The sequence below is a fragment of the Rhinatrema bivittatum genome, chromosome 5, assembly GCF_901001135.1.
Source record: "Rhinatrema bivittatum chromosome 5, aRhiBiv1.1, whole genome shotgun sequence".
Classification (NCBI taxonomy): domain Eukaryota; kingdom Metazoa; phylum Chordata; class Amphibia; order Gymnophiona; family Rhinatrematidae; genus Rhinatrema; species Rhinatrema bivittatum.
In genome coordinates, this window is record NC_042619.1 from 87,642,042 (window position 1) to 87,661,541 (window position 19,500).

Below are 19,500 nucleotides of genomic sequence, written 5' to 3' on the forward strand. Positions count from 1 at the left end.
TTCATAAACTCTGCCCAAACTCCTCCCTTTTGACTAAATTTTTTAAAAATTTGCATATGCATCTCGCGATGCGTTTTTTTTTTTTTTTATCATGGGTGTTATAGCATTATCACGGGCGTTAGGGCCCTATCGCGTGTAATAACACCTTAACGCAATTTGAAAAATGACCCTGTATATTTGAGGTCTAACTTTCCTGGTATATGGGGCATATGAGAGGGGGCTTTTCCTACATTCTCATTTGTAGTGGTTGTAGAATATTGAGTACTAGGATAGCTGTTGGTTCTGCTGGGGTGTCCAAAATTTGGAGGAGACCAAAGACCTCTGCCCAAGGATCCTTATCTTTGCACAAATTTACTCAAAGTGCTTTTGCCAATTTATCTAAAAAATTTTTAGAAAGAAATGCCTTCCAAAGGAGTGGGAGCGAGATAAGGTTGCGTACCTGGTCGATGAGCTTGAGTGCCCAAGCACGGGGCAGAAACACCTTGCCGACCTGAATATCGAAGTGGGCCCCCAGAAATTCAAATACCTGGAAAGGCTAGAGATGGCTCTTGGGGAAGTTGATTATCCACCTGAGAGCAGTAAGAAGAGCTAGGATCCAGTCGACCGCTTGCCGGCAGAGAACCTCTGACTTGACCCTAACGAGCCAGTTGTCCAGATAAGGATGGACGAAGACTCCTTCCCGGCGGAAAGCTGCCACCACCACCACCATGACCTTGGTGAAGGTGCACGGAGTGGTGGCGAGCGCCCAGAACTGAAAGTGCTAGCCCAGAACGTGGAAGCAGAGGTACTTCTGGTGTTCAGAGCGAATCGGGATGTGTAAGTACGCCTCTGTTAGGTCGAGAGAGGCCAAGTATTCGCCGGGATGAGCAGCTGTTATGATTGCCCTCAGGGTCTCCATACGGAAATGGGGTACCCTGAGGGCCCGGTTGACCCCTTTGAGGTCCAAGATCGGGCGAAAGGAATCTTCCTTCTTTGGCACTATGAAGTAGATGGAATACTGGCCGGCGCCAAGCTTTGCCGCAGGAACTGGGCCAATGGCGCCCAGCTGCCGGAGCCTGGTAAGGGTATGGGCCACCGCATCCCGCTTCAGACGTCTGCAAGGAGAGACTACATAGAGGTCCGGCAGATCGAGAAAATTCTAAAGCATAACCGTCTCGGATAATCTCGAGAACCCACTGATCCGACGTGATCTTGACCCATTCCTGGAAAAAGAGGGAAAGACAACCCCCGAGATTGGGAACGGAGGAATGGGTCGACCTTATCTCATTGGGAGGCAGGCTTCGGGGTGGTACCCTGAGATGCCCCCTCTCGGAAGGGTCGGTGACCTCGAAAGGGCTGAGACCAGGATTGAGACCTGGTTGCATAAGCCCTAGAAGAAGCACCTTGGCCTCGAGCTGTATATCTACGTTGGCCCCGAAAACAGGAACAGGAAGGCACAAACGCTCAGGACTGTTTCGGTCAGTCCTCAGACAGCTTATGAACCTTGTTCTCACCCAAGCAATTAATGAGCTGCTCAAGGTCCTCACCAAAAAGCAACTTGCCTTTAAAAGGCAGAGTGCCCAACCAAGCCTTGGACAACGGGTCCGCCGACCAATTGCGTAACCAGAGGAGCCTCCTGGCGGAGACCGCCGAGGCCATCGCTTTCGCCTGGAAGCGGAGAAGATCGTAAAGGGCATCCGCCCCATACGCAATAACGCCTTCCAATCGTTCAGCCTGCTCCGCCTCAGCAGACAGGAGGTCCTGGGTGCCAAGTAATTGCTGAACCCACCTAAAGCCTGCCCGATGCATGAGACTGCTGCAATAGTTGCCCGGACTCCCAAGGCCAGCACCTCGAAGATACGCTTAAGGTGGAATTTGAGCTTGCGATCCTGTACATCCTTCAAGGCCATAGCACCCACCACCGGAATGGTGGTGTGCTTGTTACCGCAGAGACTGAAGAATCCACTGTGGGAATTTTCAGCATTTCCAGGCAGACCTCCGGGAGCGGATAAAGTTTGTCCATGGTTCTCCTGACGCGGAGTCCTGCCTCGGGAGCTTCCCATTCCCGGAGGAGCAGCAATTTGTGCATAGGGTGAAAAGGAAAAGCAGAAACTGGAGCCCTGAGTCCCGCCAAGACCGGGTCCATGTGCTTTGGAAGCGCGGCAGTAAGAGTATCCGCCGGGGGTCCCTCAATCCCTAACTCCTAAAGGACAAAAGGAATGATGGGTTCCAACTCTTCTTTCTGAAACAAACGGAGAACCCTGGGATCATCCCCTTCCAGAGGAGGGAGCGTCTCCGCCAAATCCAGATTCGTATCCGGATCAGGGGTCCTGAGAGGTACCGGAGGGTCCGGGAAAGGAAGGCCCCCTGGGACCACCCGCACCCGGACAGACCCCTGCGCATCCGGAGCCGCAGGAGTGAGCGGAGGGTCCAACCGCAGGAGTTTGGCTGGCAGGGGACCTGGCGAGGGGTCCTCCTCCTGCAAGCTGGCCAGATAGGATTTGTGCATGAGGAGCACAAATTCAGATGAAAAACGAGGCCTAAACTTGACGGAGGTGGGGGGACGGAGGTTGGATCGCGGCATAGTCGATGCAAAGAAGCCGCGATCTGAAGAGAAAATCAGCTGAGAGAGAGAGAGAGAGACACATTTCACTGCCGGGAGGAGTGGAGGCAGAGGAACAAACCCTGCATGCTCCTCTGTCAATCAGACCGTGGCTGCCGGTCGAAAAATGAAAAAAGTGCCCAGAATTAAGAAGGACCGGCTTGGGGCTTTTCTCCTTTTTTTTTTTTTTTTTTTTTACTTCAGCAAGCTAGAGACAGGGGAATGCACATCCCTGAGGGCACTGCCAGGGAAGAAGCGTCATAGAAACATTGAAACATAGAAATGACGGCAGAAGACCAAACTGCCCATCCAGTCTGCCCAGCAAGTTTCGCACTCTTTTTTTTTTTCTCATACTTATCTGTTTCTCTTGGCTCTTAGTAACCTTTTGGTTCTATTTCCCTTCCACCCCCACCATTAATGTAGAGAGCGGTGTTGGAACTGCATCTAAGTGAAATATCTAGCTTAATTAGTTAGGGGTAGTAACCGCCGCAATAAGCAAGCTACGCCCATGCTTATTTGTTTACCCAGACTATGTAATTCAGTCCTTGTTGGTTGTTGTCTGTATATAGATCCACTTTTTTTCATTCCCCCTGTCGTTGAAGCAGAGAGCTATGCTGGATATGCGTGAAGTATCGGTCTTTCTCCCCTGCCATTGAAGCAGAGAGCTATGCTGGATATGCGTGAAGTATTGGTCTTTCTCCCCTGCCGTTGAAGCAGAGAGCTATGCTGGATATGCGTGAAGTATTGGTCTTTCTCCCCTGCCGTTGAAGCAGAGAGCTATGCTGGATATGCATTGAAAGTGAAGTATCAGGCTTATTTGGTTTGGGGTAGTAACCGCCTTAACAAGCAAGCTACTCCCCGTTTTTTTGTGAATGCAAATCCTTTTTTCCACATTTCCTCTTGCCGTTGAAGCTTAGAGCAATGTTGGAGTCGCATTAACCGTGTGTATGTTTATTGAATAAGGGTATTATCTCCAGGTAGTAGCCGTCATTACCGCGAGCCACCCACTTTCATTCATGTCCTCTAGACTTTATGGATCCACAGTGTTTATCCCACACCCCTTTGAAGTCCTTCACAGTTCTGGTCTTCACCACTTCCTCCGGAAGGGCATTCCAGGCATCCACCACCCTCTCCGTGAAGAAATACTTCCTGACATTGGTTCTGAGTCTTCCTCCCTGGAGCTTCAAATCGTGACCCCTGGTTTTGTTGATTTTTTTCCGTACAGAAAGGTTAGGACTTTTCAGCTTGGATCAAAAGGCAGCCATGCAAGGGGGGAGCTTGGATCAAAAGGCAGCCAGGCAAGAGTGGAGTGACTGGACCACCAGTTTCACCCCACAATAGGATCACCGGGAAAAGGGGCCTAGGCTAAGGAACACAAGGGGACAAGCCCCCCTAAGCCCCGCAAGAGCGAGGAGACAGAGGTGTCTCCTGAGAGAAAAAAATCATCAGAGCCTTTTTTTTTTTTTTTTTTTTAAGAACATAAGAACATGCCATACTGGTTCAGACCAAGGGTCCATCAAGCCCAGCATCCTGTTTCCAACAGTGGCCAATCCAGGCCATAAGAACCTGGCAAGTACCCAAAAACTAAGTCTATTCCATGTTACTGTTACTAATAATAGCAGTGGCTATTTTCTAAGTCAACTTAATTAATAGCAGGTAATGGACTTCTCCAAGAACTTATCCAATCCTTTTTTAAACATAGCTACACTAACTGCACTAACCACATCCTCTGGCAACAAATTCCAGAGTTTAATTGTGTGTTGAGTAAAAAAGAACTTTCTCTGATTAGTTTTAAATGTGCCACATGCTAACTTCATGGAGTGCCCCCTAGTCTTTCTATTATCCAAAAGAGTAAATAACCGATTCACATCTACCTGTTCTAGACCTCTCATGATTTTAAACACCTCCATCATATCCCCCCTCAGCCATCTCTTCTCCAAGCTGAAAAGTCCTAACCTCTTTAGTCTTTCATCATATTTCTTTCCAGATCATTTATAAATATATTGAAAAGTAAGGGTCCCAATACAGATCCCTGAGGAACTCCACTGCCCACTCCCTTCCACTGAGAAAATTGTCCATTTAATCCTACTCTCTGTTTCCTGTCTTTTAGCCAGTTTGCAATCCACGAAAGGACATCGCCACCTATCTCATGACTTTTTACTTTACCTAGAAGCCTCTCATGAGGAACTCTGTCAAACGCCTTCTGAAAATCCAAGTATACTACATCTACCGGTTCACCTTTATCCACATTTTTATTAACTCCTTCAAAAAAGTGAAGCAGATTTGTGAGGCAAGACTTGCCTTGGGTAAAGCCATGCTGACTTTGTTCCGTTAAACCATGTCTTTCTATATGTTCTGTGATTTTGATGTTTAGAACACTTTGCACTATTTTTCCGGGCACTGAAGTCAGGCTAACCGGTCTGTAGTTTCCCGGATCGCCCCTGGAGCCCTTTTTAAATATTGGGGTTATATTTGCTATCCTCCAGTCTTCAGGTATAATGGATGATTTTAATGATAGGTTACAAATTTTTACTAATAGGTCTGAAATTTCATTTTTTAGTTCCTTCAGAACTCTGAGGTGTATACCATCCGGTCCAGGTGATTTACTACTCTTCAGTTTGTCAATCAGGTCTACCACATCTTCTAGGTTCACCGTGATTTGATTCAGTCCATCTGAATCATTACCCATGAAAACCTTCTTCAGTACAGGTAACCTCTACCTCCCCAACATCCTCTTCAGTAAACACCGAAGCAAAGAAATCATTTAATCTTTCCACAATGGCCTTATCTTCTCTAAGTGCCCTTTAACTCATCGATCATCTAACAGTCCAACTGACTCCCTCACAGGCTTTCTGCTTCGGATATATTTTTAAAAGTTTTTACTGTGAGTTTTTGCCTCTACGGCCAACTTCTTTTCAAATTCTCTCTTAGCCTGTCTTATCAATGTCTTACATTTAATCTTGCCAACGTTTATGCATTATCCTATTTTCTTCTGTTGGATCCTTCTTCCAATTTTTGAATGAAGATCTTTTGGCTAAAATAGCTTCTTTCACCTCCCCTTTTAACCATGCCGGTAATCGTTTTGCCTTCTTTCCACCTTTCTTAATGTGTGGAATACATCTGGACTGTGCTTCTAGAATGGTATATATTTTTTTTTTTTAACAATGACCACGCCTCTTGTACACTTTTTATTTTTGTAGCTGCTCCTTTCAGTTTTTTTCTAACAATTTTTCTCATTTTATCAAAGATTCCCTTTTGAAAGTTTAGCACGAGAGCCATGGATTTGCATACTGTTCCTCTTCCAGTGATTAATTCAAATTTGATCATATTATGATCACTACTCCAAGCGGCCTCACCACTGTTACCTCTCTCACCAAATCCTGTGCTCTACTGAGAATTAGATCTAAAATTGCTCCCTCTCTCGTCAGTTCCTGAACCAAATGCTCCATAAAGCTATCATTTATTCCATCCAGGAACGTTATCTCTCTAGCATGTCCCGATGATACATTTATCCAGTCAATATCGGGGTAATTGAAGTCTCCCATTATTACCACACTACCAATTTGGTTAGCTTCCCTAATTTCTCTTAGCATTTCACTGTCCATCTCACCATCTTGACCAGGTGAACAGTAGTATACTCCTATCACTATAGTCTTCCCTGACACACAAGGGATTTCTACCCATAAAGATTCAATTTTGCATTTAGTCTCATGCAGGATGTTTATCCTGTTGGACTCTATGCCATCCCAGACACAAAGCGCCACACCGCCTCCCGGGTGCTCCTCTGTCATTCGATATAATTTGTACCCCGGTATAGCACTGTCCCATTGGTTGTCCTCCTTCCACCATGTCTCTGAGATGTGTATATGGAACACAGAACAAATTAAAAGTACTTGCTTGATCCTTTAAAGGGAAAAGAAACCCAACCGGGAAAAAGAAAAGGCTAGCTAGCCCAGATCAGGGAACCGCAGGGTGAGCTGTAGCATCTGCTGGAGACAAATACTGAAGAGCTGCAGGGTAGGCTCTGTCCTGACATAGGATACCCTTTTCAGTTTTAGTCTGTCTCCATCTGCTGGACAGGAGGCTCATCCCACGGTCTGGACTGATCCAGATACGTACAGGGAATTATGCTTTGATGGTGCTGGATGCCTCGATGCTGGCAAGATCAAATGCTTCAATGGCACTAACTTGCCATGCTTTGATTGTGGCAATGATGATAGCACTGAGCATACATGTGGCAATGGTGAAGATGGCACGTATGCTGATGGCACCGATGTTCCATGCACTAATGGGGTATGGGTGCTGTTCAGCTATTGTGATGGTATGCTGTACATTGATGCACCATGTGTTGAAGATTTATGCATCAGAATGGAGGATGATGAAGCCCAGTGCTTCTTAGACACTGGTTGCTCTGGCAGCTCGACAGAGTGACACCGCTTCTTCTATGCAGGATGGTCAACACTACTCGACACCAAGGTTTCAGCCTGTCTTACTGAAGGGAGAGATTTTGAAGAGCTCTCGCTCAACTCTTTCCTCAGTGAAGCAGATGAAACTGCACTGCAGGAGGGCTTCCTAGAGACTTACACAGTTCCTCCATTTAATATGTTCTGGCGCTTTGAGTATGTGGGAATATCCATTCACAATTATAGTAGTTGGCTTGGTCATGGTCCTGTCCCAGGCAATGTTAACATAGTTCATGTCCATTTGTAATAGACATTCCCTTGCTGCAAAAGCAGTTTTTAAATCCACTTACCATTGGTTTCTTTTTGCCAGACATCTTGAGAAGGCAAGTACTTAAAACTTTTGTTTTCTTTTAAATAATACTGAAAAGTACTGTTGGGTTGCTGCTGAAGCAGCAAGGCAACTTAGAAGAGAAATAAAGTAGATTTTATTAAAAAAACAAGGCAGGATAATGAAAAAAATACAGAAACAGAGTATACACCCCTGCTTGAGGCAGGCACAGGAGGGAACACCCATGTAGGACGTCCGCACATGCTCAGTAGAACTAAAAGCTCTACTAGCTAGGAGAGATGAGCCCATTTGGTGCCATGGGATGACATCACCTACATTATGGTTAATTCAGCCCTGCTTATCAATGGAAAATGAAACTGTGACTCCATCCAACTCTGTATAAGGTAAAAATGTTTGCTGGAATTTAAACCAGTGCCTTGCTGTGGTCAAGGTCAGTGTCCTGCCATTGAGCCATTGCATGGCTCTGTTGAGGGGATTCAGTCAAGGTACGAAAACCTTGCACTGAACCTGGTATCAGAACCAGTAACCCTACCTCCAAGGAACCAGACTAGTTCTTGGGATTAGAAAATGGGTACTAGGGATAACAGCAGGAATAGCACAATTCCAGTCCCCAGATCCTATGCTTCAGAAACTGTGACTTCTCACCCCTTCTCTGTATTTCCCAAAGTGTGTACTCAAGAGTATTATCCCTGCTGGGGATTGGGTCAGTATTCCTGTAGGTTTATGTAAAATAAAATATTGCTTCAGTGCTGAAAGAGTCTAGAGCATCATTCCACTCTTGTTAGGAACCCAATAACCCGAAGATTTATTAACCTTGAATGATTTAAGTGTATTTAGCACGTCCTGCATCATGACATGAGATTCTAATATAAAGCTATTTTCTGCTGGCTTTTAACATTGGAAAAACAATGTTAGCCAAATACTCCCTCTGCTGTTGTTCAAAGATATTACACACTTTGAAAGTCTGTATAATAACTAACAAACTCTTGTGAGACTGCCTATATCTAGAAAAAATATTGCCAGGTGTGATGCATTATAAAATATCTCAAGTTGAGATGCATTATATTAGACTTCTATATTTTTCTCTTTAGTTTCAATGCTAGTAACTGTCGGCTTTATTTCTTTTCTCATAATAAAGTTGCTTTATTCTCATGAAATCTTACACTTTTTCCATCATTATGAGGTCGATATTCAAAGGGGTTGTCTGGGTAATTTTTGGAGTTATCCACATAAAACCTGAGATTTAAATATTTCCCCCTACTGACTGGCTACATTTTGTCCTGGATAGTCATTACCCACTCAAAATTTAGCCAGTGCTGATATCCTGCTAAAGTTAGCTGGGTAAGTCTGCTCAGAAAAATACTTGCTCTAAAGTTACTTAAATTACCTAATCTGCAGAAGTTTAACTGGATATATTCAATGGACCTCTTATCTGGCTAAGTTCTGCTGAATAATCCAGGTAAAGATACCCAGGTAGCCTTTCCACTCACTGGCCTATTAAATATCAATCTTTGTTGGTAACTTTTCCTCTAGTACCAATCAATTTTTTCAATATTCTCCCACTTCCTAGCCTTTTGTGTTCTGCTACTAAGTGCTGTATTTGCTGGGAATATATGAACATTGACACTAAATTAGTTGCATTTGCTGCTAAAAGAAAGAAATTACGTTTCCCCGAATTGCAGTTTTAAAAGGCGTCCCTCCCATACTCCTGTGAGAGTCACTTTATGACATTGTTCCTAATCAGGATGATCCTAGGAGTCCCAGAAAATTGCTGGGAAGTAATAGAATTTCAAACCTAAGCCCTTTACTGCCAAAGGTATTGCCCAAGGTGGATTACAACAATTAAAAATTCAAATAGTACTGAAGTATATCAGTAAACACAAAATATCAGAACCAACAAATGAAAGAAATGCTCTGGGTTTGGCAAAGGCGACTTTGAAAGCACAATAACTTATTCCTACCTCATGTCTATCTTAGCAAACCACACATCCCATTTTCAGCAAAGAAAGGGTTTTACTTGATGCAGAGCTGACACATTTACATACAAGCACATTTGCTCTACACTAAGGGGCTACACTTTCTGACTCAATTCATCTATTTATTATTCAGGTAAAAAATAGAGTTAATCTGCCTAAGACAGCCGTATGTGGGTAACTGGATTTTCAGTCACCTGAAGCATACACACATTTTCATAATGCATACAAGTTTGTTTGCCTGTAAAATAAAAAAAAAAAAAAAAAAAAAAAGGAATTTTGCAGACACATATTACATGTGCACATGTACCTTACCTTTTCACAAAAGTACGTGCATACAGTAGATGGCATGCTACTAATGCACCTAGTTTTATACTGCACACACTCCTCCCCCATTTTACTTTTCCTAAATATGTGCATGAATATTTATCTGCATAACAATCTGATTTTCAAACTTAAGTGTAGGATGCCACCTTGCATTTGTAAATTGACTTGTTCTGTGAGGGATTTCAAGTACAAAACGTAACTTTGCAGTTAGGTGTCCTGCTGAAAGTTTACACCTAAATGTCTGGTCTGTACCACTTTGCAGTAATGCTCTTCAAGTCAGCTTTGCTAAAGATTTCCTTTAAGAAAAAATAAAACCAGGTAATATTAAGTTTAACTTACTGAGCTAGTGGGATTTAACTTCATTTTCATGTCTTCCATCATTTCAAAATCATTTGTCATTCTGCAAAACATTTTTCAATGGTTATCTTTTTTTTTTTTTATTCACCACAGTATTTATCCTTAGTACTGCAATTAAAGGGGGGGTTTTTTGTTTGTTTTTTTTTAAAGAAAATAAAAAGGACCTCAGCCATAAGCAGCTACAATACATCATTTCACTTTGCTATTGAATTCTTAAGTACTAAATGCTGTTGCAGTTGTAATAGGACACAAAACCAAATCAAACTTTACACATTCCTAGTTATTTCCAGACAATCAGAATCAAAAGGACATGCAAAGGATTGAAATAAAGAGAAATATATTAACACACTAGCAAGAAAATTTATGAGCTGTGGTCACTCTAGGTAGGACTAATGTACCAGAAGCTTCATTAGTTTACTATACCAAAGTGCAATAGATATGGATTGATCATTGAGTAAATTGTCTTAGCCACTTACTGGAAATATAATCCTTGGGAAAACATCTTAAATGTTTCATCTTGCAAGCAACCTAATATGGTCCAATAATGAAGAGTATACTGATCCCCTCTGAGTGCAAACGCACTCTATACTAAAACAGAGGTATTCCCAATAAATAAAAATAACAAACTCAACTATTAATATATATATTATTGGACATATTATGAAATTACAAAATACAACCTTTTATTGCCAACATCACACATTTATATCCCACCAAAGTACAATATTAATATAACATATCCTGGCATCATACCCAGTCCCAAAAATATCTCCCCAAAATACCACCCCAATTAAAATATCACACACACACACTCACCCCACCATACATAACTCATTCATTCACTAAAAACTCCCCATCCCTAAAATCATCACATAAACAATCTCCAATAAATCTCAACAAGATTCCTTGTTTCGCCCTCACAGGGGTCTTCAGGGGATATTATTCCTCTTCTCTTCACCTAATATACCACTATCATAAATCCCGATGTTCTTCCGTACTCCAAATTTCATATGATCCCTAAAAATTGTTAGGCTGGGTACTACCACAATTAGATCATTTCGCCATGTTTTTGATCGTTGCTTCCAAAACTGTCATTCAAAAAGCCACATATTTGTGCCTATTGCTGTACCAGGCTTCTTAGCATAACCTACTCAAATACGTTTTCTCGCACATTGCCCCACATCTTACACATAATGAATCCAAAAAAATCCCTCAGAGTTCTCTTGGGATCAAACAAATAGCGGACCCGTCATGCTATTTGTTTGATCCCATGGTTTAAGCCGTCACGCTATTTGTTTGATATGATGGTCCTGAGATACAAAATAACTCAGATTTTTTTGGATTCGTTATGTGTAAGATGTGGGTCAATCTGCGAGAAAACATATTTGAGTAGGTTATGCTAAGAAACCCAGTACAGCAATATAGTAACATAGTAATGAAGGCAGGAAAAGACCAAAATGGTCCATCTAGTCTGCCCAGCAAGTTTCCCAAGGTAGTAACTGCCATTCCGTGCAGATTACCCCATGTTTCTCTAAGGATAGTAACGTATATGTGGTTTTTTTGATTGACAGTGGACGGTTTTGGAAGCAACGATCAAAAACGCGGCGAAATGATCTAATCATGGTAGTACCCAGCCTAACAATTTGTAGGGATCATATGAAATTTGGATTAAGGAAGAACATTGGGATTTAAGATAGTAATATATCCGGTGACGAGAAGAGGAATAATATCCCCTGAAGAAGCCTGTGAGGGCAAAACAAGGGACCTTGTTGGGATTTATTGGAGATTGTTTATGTGATGATTTTAAGGATGGGGTGTTTTTAGTGAATGACTGAGTTATGTATGGTGGGGTGTGTATGTGTGATATTTTAATTGGGGTGGTATTTTGGGGAGATATATTTGGGACTGGGTATAATGCCAGGATATGTTATATTAATATTGTACCTTGGTGAGATATAAATGTGTGATGTTGGCAATAAAGTGTTGATATTTTGTAATTTCATAATATGTACAATGATAATATGTATATTAATAGTTGATTTTATTTGTATTTATTGGGAATACCTCTGTTTTAGTATAGAATGTCCTTTTGCAAGCACACATTCAAGTCCCTCAGCTACAGAAAGAGTCTGGATCTCACAGTTTTCTTGCAAACCAGGATAAACCTGGAGTAAAATTTCCATCCTCTCTACAGTAATGGGACATGTCCAAATGCATGGAACTGCAAAAGGAAAGGGATTTCTAGCATCAGTAGTTCCTGATGGAGAGTGGGGCCTGAATGCTCTTTTGGAAGGATAATTTGGAGGGGCTTCCAGAAGGCATAATCTGCAGCCATCCTTGATGATCCAGAAGACCCAACTGTGAGTTTGCAAGGAGCTAACGGTTGACAAAACAACCTCAGTCAATGCTTATAGGGAGGTCTTCCAGCACCTGGACTGGAAGAATGTCACCTCCTTTGGAACTTGATAGCAGCTTTGACTAGGCAGCTTTGAATAGTTTAGGTCTACTTTGTTTATAGTCGGGATCTTTTAAGGTCAATCTTTTGGGAAAAGAGGAACCATGGAAGTGGTTCCTTTGTAAAATACATTTCCTCTGGAATCCACTCAAATTTCCAAGGAGTTGAAGATGGATCAGATGTGGACAGCATTTGGGAATGGTCTGATGGTCCTGGATATGATCCAAAGTCTCAGCCCCTTCGCCTACAAAGAGTTTCTCATACAACTTTTGATCTCCTACTACTTATCTCTTGCTCTCTCTCTCAGCTCTTGCTCTCTCAGACTGGGGGTCTCCTACCAATTTCCCTCTCTGCCCCTACCCTGCTCACTTTGGGGTAGATTTTTAAACGTGTGCAAGTGTGTCCATGTGCGTGCGCTACCTGGCATGCGCATGTTATAAAATCAGGGGTCGGCGCGCGCAAGGGGTTGCACAATTGTGCACCTTGTGTGTGACGAGCCCGCACCGAGCCGCACTGCCTTCCCCCATTCCCTACCCCTCGCCCCCTTTCCTTGTTTTTTCTTTTGTTTATAAACTTACTTTAGCCCTGGGGCTGAAGTAAGTTGCACGCGCCGATCAACTGCCGGCACGCAATCCCCGGCACAGCAGCAAATGGCCGCTCTGCCGGGAGCATCTGACTCCGCCCCCTCCCCACCCCTTTTTGCAAGCCCCGGGACTTACACATGTCCTGCCTTTTGAAAATAGGCCCGGTGCCCATAACCTTTTGAAAATCTGGCCCGTTATTTCTTGCTCTGTGTGGGACTAAGGGCTGCTTTTTAAGGGGATACGAGTGTAATTATATAGGCTTTGGAAATGTAACTTCTGCCTAGGCTGGCCTCAGCACATAAGTGCCATTGTATCCCAGTTGTTGGAAGGGGAAGAAAGCCTTGAGGAAGGCAACATGTGCTGCTGATATAGAGCAAGGTAGGGCCTCCATAAGACAATACTCTCAGACTCTGAGCAGGAGGAAGAAGAATGCCAAGTCAGATGTTTTCATGTGCCACGTTCTGGCAGGACTGCTGGAGGCTGCTAACCACTAGACTACATGGATCTTACACTCGTTTCCTTTAGTCATAATAAAATAGAATTCTTCTTGATTCTCATGAGGGACAAACTGAGAAAATGTTTGCACTGCCCTCTACAGAGTGAGCAAGTAACTGATCGAAACTTGGCACTCTTCCATTCTGATTTGAAAACTTACAAGCCCTTGTGACAGTGACTCAAGCGAGAGAGCAAGTCTTCATCTGCACAGAAACATATCATCAGACCCAGAAATTGCTGCGTCTAAGCAGTACTTCAAGGAGGGCTGGCAGCTAGCACATCCATGGTCGAGTCCCTGAACCTTTCTGTACACTCTGAGGCCAGCTTCAAGCTGGATTTACTCCTACTGGTCATGTGGACTCAGATAATATATAAGGGATATATTGTGGGAATACTTTGGGCACCTCTTAACGTCACTTCTTTGCTTCCCAGTCAGGATGTGGAACAAAGTTGACACAAAAACAAAGGAAGCAATTTTTCAAGGAAAAAAAAATATGCGCCAAGGTGACAAAATTGGGATAGTTGTTTAGCAGAGCCACGCTAGAATCATGTCAAGCTGAATTTGAGATGATAAAAGAAACTTCAAAAAGTGCCCAAAGGATAACTGATGATACTATCAGGGAAAATAAGAAAATGACTGAAAAGGAATCAGCAGGAAGTACAAAAAAGGCTGAAAGTCAAAATTGGTTGAAGGCCTAAAAAGATGCTAATGGTTGTCTGTCCTCCTCTTCTGACAGACTGAAAAGCAGCATTGACAGAGAAGAAAGCCTTCGCACATGCTCAAAGCTTCCTCAGAAAGTTGTAGAAGAGTCAGTCCTCCGACTCTGTACACAGTGCAGATCTTCTGATCTATCATTGTGGCTCACTGTAGCCGCCTAACATCAGAGAAAACAATTCCCTCTGTAGGCAGCATGTGTATCCATAATATTTATATCATTTTAGCAAAGTATTCCAAGGTAGTCAAGAAAGCCTTTCTGTATAACTGGAAATCTGCTTTGATTCTCTACATTGATTGGTAGATAAACTCTCTATAGAAACTGCCAAACTGGAAGATATTCAGGTCTCTAGCAATAACAAAAAGCATACAGCCAAAACAAAAAGGTGAATTCCTGGAATATGTACAAAAGAACTAATTACCGTATGTTATAAAGTATGTAATGATCCCCTGGGCTTCCTTACTAATACTGTCCTGGTAACTCCTTTAGCTAGGGACAGTGAGGTTAGTAATTAGAGGAAGCACCATTCGGTACAGCCCCTCCCTTTGAAGGAACTAGGATGGTCAACACCCTGGTCAGGTAATAAAAGCAGCTATCTACTGAGACTGGAGGCAGTACCTTTGAGTTTTGGAGTTAGGTGGCAGTACAAGAAGCGTTTTTTTCCTTGGATTTTTGGCCTACTTGGAGAAGCAGGCAAGCCCTAGTGGGAATCTGAGCGAGGTCGGGAAGCTGCCCTACTAGTCCACTAACTGGCTGGTTGGATTGCATCCAGAGTTATTTCTGGTTTTTGGATATTTTTTGTGGTAGGAAGCCTTGTGCGATCCCTGGGTGTCATCTGGATAGAAGGCACGGGGAACCATTTCCCTGGGGTCCAGAATAAAAAAGACCTACCCTTCTGACCTGATGCAAGGACATTCTGGTGTTGGAACTCAGTTTTTGGGGAAAAGCGATTTTTGGTTAGAAGAGCCAGGAGGAAGAGTTTTGCTGCCACCCCCCTTCCTGCCCAAGGAGGAATATTGCAAGCTTGTGTTCCTGAGAGGACTCCTTCCATCATGGAATTTGAAGCAAAGAGAGAGAAAAAGAGAGACAGACATACATTTGGAGAACTGTGATAAAACCATCTTGAAACCTATTGAGGAAGCCCACATTGGAGTCTTCATCCTGGGGAGAGAGGATTTAAGACACTCTGTGCAGAGACTGTGTTATCTATTTTTAGCCAGCTATGGAAGGGATTTTTCTGCCCAAACTTTTTTTTTTTTTTTTTTTTTTTTTTTTTTTAATTGCCATGCTGGGTCAGACCAAGGGTCCATCAAGCCCAGCATCCTGTATCCAACAGAGGCCAAACCAGGCCACAAGAACCTGGCAATTATCCAAACTCTAAGAAGATCCCATGTTACTGATGCAATTAATAGTGGCTATTCCCTAAGTAAACTTGATTAATAGCCGTTAATAGACTTCTCCTCCAAGGTGATACTCTCCTCTCAGTGCTCCCACTATCTTCCTAGCCCTTGCTCCTTTAGGGGAATCAGGACAATGGCATCCAGGTGCTGCAGCCGTTGCAATGTGTTCCGTACCGCTGCTTGCTTGGCGCGAGAAAGGTAACAGGACACCATATAGGCTTCTCTGATAGGGCGTGAAAATTCTAAGTCATAGCCGTCTCTTATTTCCAGAACCCACTGATCGGACATGATCTTAGTACACGCCTATAAAAGAGGGCTAGTCTCCCCCCAATGGCTTCCAGAGAAGAGTGGACCAGTCTGCCTTCAATGGGAGGTCTTACCTGGCTGGAACTATCTTGGGAAGGTTTGCGTGACCCCCGAAAAGACTGCTGCTTTCCTGAAACTTGCTTCTGTGTGGATGTGGGAGAACTATTGGAGCAAAACCTCATCTCTGGAAAGCGAGGATGTGGCAGAAAGCTCTTCTTGCTGGTATTCTTATCCTCGGGCAATTTGTTCCCTTTGACTCTCCCAAATGCTTCATCAGCTTATCCAAATCTTCTCCGAACAATAGCTTTCCTTTAAAGGGGAGATTAGACAGCTGCACTTTACACCACACATGCATCGGCGTCTCCAAGCTGCCACCATGGAAACCATATTCCTGGCCAATGTATGGACCATGTTGTACAGGGCATCAGCCAAATAGGCCACATCTGCTTCCAACCGAGCCGCCTGGTTGTAATCAGCCAAAGATCCTGACGTCTTCTCCTGCAGCCAAACAAGCTTCCTGCATCAGGTTAGCACAGACTGCAGCTCAAAGCTCAAAACAGAGTCCTCAAACAGTCTCTTCAACAGGAACTCCAACTTCCAATCCTGAACATCCTTCAGCGCAGCCTACCCTGCTACGGGAATGTTCATCTTCTTTGTCACCTCGGACAGCCACATCTACCTTCAGAAGCCTCCAAAGCTCCAAGGTCTCCGCTGGCAAGGGATGCAACTTAGTCACAATCCTGGCTACCTTCAGGCCTGCCTCAGGAGAATCCCATTCCCGGTCAACCAATTTCTTCACCTTCTTCGGTAAAGGAAAAGCCTTTGTTGGCCCACATAGCCTGTCTAGGACAGGGTGTACCCCTTCACTCTCCAAATCCTCCTGCGTGTCCTTGATCACCAGTTACTCCAACACTTGGGGAATGAGAGGATGCAGTTCTTCCTTACAGAATAATCTCACCACTCTAAAATCGTCCCTTTCCGCGACAGGAACCTCCTTCGCGTCAGGTCCACAGGATCAACGTCCAGATCCCCTTGTGGACCCTCCTATAGACCTTCACCTTCTGAATCCTCAGAAGACTCCTCATCTTCACCCGACGGTTGTCCCAGACCCAAGAGTCAAAGAAGCCCCCCTGACTTCGCTTGTGTAGCTACTCTAGGCCTCTTAACCGAGCGCTGGGACTTCTTGGTGGCTGAACGGTTACTTGTGCTTCCCTCTTAGCCAAACTCATGTAATCCATGCCCTGGAGGGTAACAGTGTTTTCCTGCCCTGGGAGTAAGAGACCCTTGCACAGAAAAGACTAGCTGTGGTGCTAAGAATTGCATTCTGAATTGTGCCATTACTTCACCTGATTTACCCTCAGTTAAATACTTTATTTGGATTCTCAGACTTGACGCTCCGTGTTTTATTGGCACTCACAGCAGAAAGGGATGTTACCTCTCTCAGGGAAGATGATATCAAGGCGCTTATATCACTCCGAGTCATGAAGGGAGATTCCCTACCCCCCACCAACAAAGGATTCAGGCCCTGAGGAAAGAGACTGTGCAAAGAGTTAGCCTGTGTGATCCAGCCCCAAGAAAAGTACAAATGTAGTTTTATGGCCCCTGTGAAATATATGGTAGCCACCCAAAACAGGAGTTACTTATAGAATTGCTTACTGCTGTTGGTTCATCCTAAATTTTAGGGGCAATTTTCAGACAGTCAATTTACATGGGTAAATAGCTTTTGAAATGTTACCTTCCCCACGTTCTGCGTGTATGGTTAAGTTTTGGGTCTCTTGCTCGAAACCTGTCACTGCCCTTTGTTCTCCCAGTTCTGCTCTACTTTTAAAATAGGACTATTATTATAAAATATAAATCATGGAAATTAAGTTTCCCCTATGTCTTCGACTTGATTAATTTCAGATTTGTTTTTGGATAAATGTGTGCTAAGAGTTGTTTCCTAAGCACGCTCTGATGCTCATTGCCATGCCCCTCCATAATACAGTTAACTCTGCTTTTACAAGAAACCTGTCATATTTAACAGTGATTTGGATTTAGAATTTAATTACCGTACTTGCCTTTTCAAATCCAAGCTCAAGGCAAGTTTCAAATCAGGTACAGTAAGTATTCACCTGCCACAGAGGACTTGCAATCTTAGATGTTGATGCACTAACATAAGAAAAAAAAATTGCAAAAGAGAATTCGTGCGCAGTCCCCCTAGAAATTTGTGCTTTATGTGATTTTGTGCAGAAAGTCCCGTTTGCAAATTTTTTTTTTTATTTTTTTTTTTAACATTAACCACTATGCAAAATATATCTTTTGCCTTAAGTTTTATTTTATTTCATGGTCCTGCTTTGTTTGAAAATAAAATATACCTGTTTTTGGTAGGGTTAATTTAAGAGATTATATTGTTTTATCAGCTCTCTGTGGGGACGAAAAACCTCAGGAGCATTTTAGATGCATGTAAACCAGAAGTTTTAGTCAACAACTGGATACAATTTTAACCTTAAGGGGTTTTCTAATTCCAGTATAAGCAGGGTTATTTGTGACTTTTGTGAACAATTAACTATTCTGAAAGTGATGCTATATGTACACCAATACGTGTTGGAGCAGAGGCCGCCTACTTGAAAAATAGATGATATTTCATTGGCTGAATATTTCAAGATGAATGGAATATAAACACAAGGCTTAAAATTTTGGTTCTTGGAAAAACTTTTGTCTCAGGATCATCTTGAAAGTGAACAGAAATTGCTTAATTCTTGGATGCTGCAATTGCAGTATGAAATTTCATGAATGGAGGAGGCAGGCTGAGAACCAGGGAAGGCAATTCAAATTCTGACATAGGGTTCTCCCACTGATGCTCCTTGTTGACGTTGGGCAACTCACTTTGCTTCCATAGCCTTAGGTACAAACTCAAAGGCCAACGCAAAAAAAGTTGGATAGTAAACTTTCATGCAAAGTTTTACACTGGGAACCAGCAAAAAAAAGATAACTACATCTCAAAGAAGTGTAATTCTTTTTTGCAAAGAGTGGCCTGTGAAGACATTTTTATGTGTGGATTTCATGAAATGTTGAGATTACTACCTGATAATCCCCTTTTCCTTAGTGTAGACAGATGGACTCAGAACAAATGGGATAGTATCCGCGTGCTAGCAGTTGGAGACGGATCTGACGTCAGCACGGGGGCGTATATATCCCCACAGGAAGCGTAGCTATTCAGTAATCTTCCTTGCAAAAGCTGTTATAGATGTGTGTACTGATGCTCAGTTAAAAAGTGAAACAGGATTCCCCTGACCGATTGATAGTAGCTGGAGACCGCCAGCATTCCCAACCGGAAGGCGTGGACACCTGGGAGAGTGTACGCTCTTATGGAAACAGATGACATGGCTTACCTTGAATCGGTGATACCCATGTACGCAGGCAGCTGGGCGGGATGCTGAGTCCATCTGTCTACACTAAGGAAAAGGGGATTATCAGGTAGTAATCCCAACATTTCCTGGCGTGTAGCCAGATGGACTCAGAACAAATGGGATGTACAAAAGCTTTACTCCCAGCCTGGGCGGGAGGCTGCCTGA

General features: G+C 43.2%; 1 protein-coding gene across 2 annotated transcripts in view; it reads right to left on the reverse strand.

The window, feature by feature from the left end:
* Positions 1-19,500, reverse strand: part of MIPEP (mitochondrial intermediate peptidase) — a 375,213-nt gene that overhangs the window by 242,327 nt on the left and 113,386 nt on the right. For both annotated transcript variants that reach the window (XM_029602546.1, XM_029602547.1), the window contains exon 9: positions 9,973-10,033. In XM_029602546.1, coding sequence (XP_029458406.1) covers positions 9,973-10,033 — 61 coding nt within the window. The remainder of the gene's footprint in view (positions 1-9,972; positions 10,034-19,500) is intronic.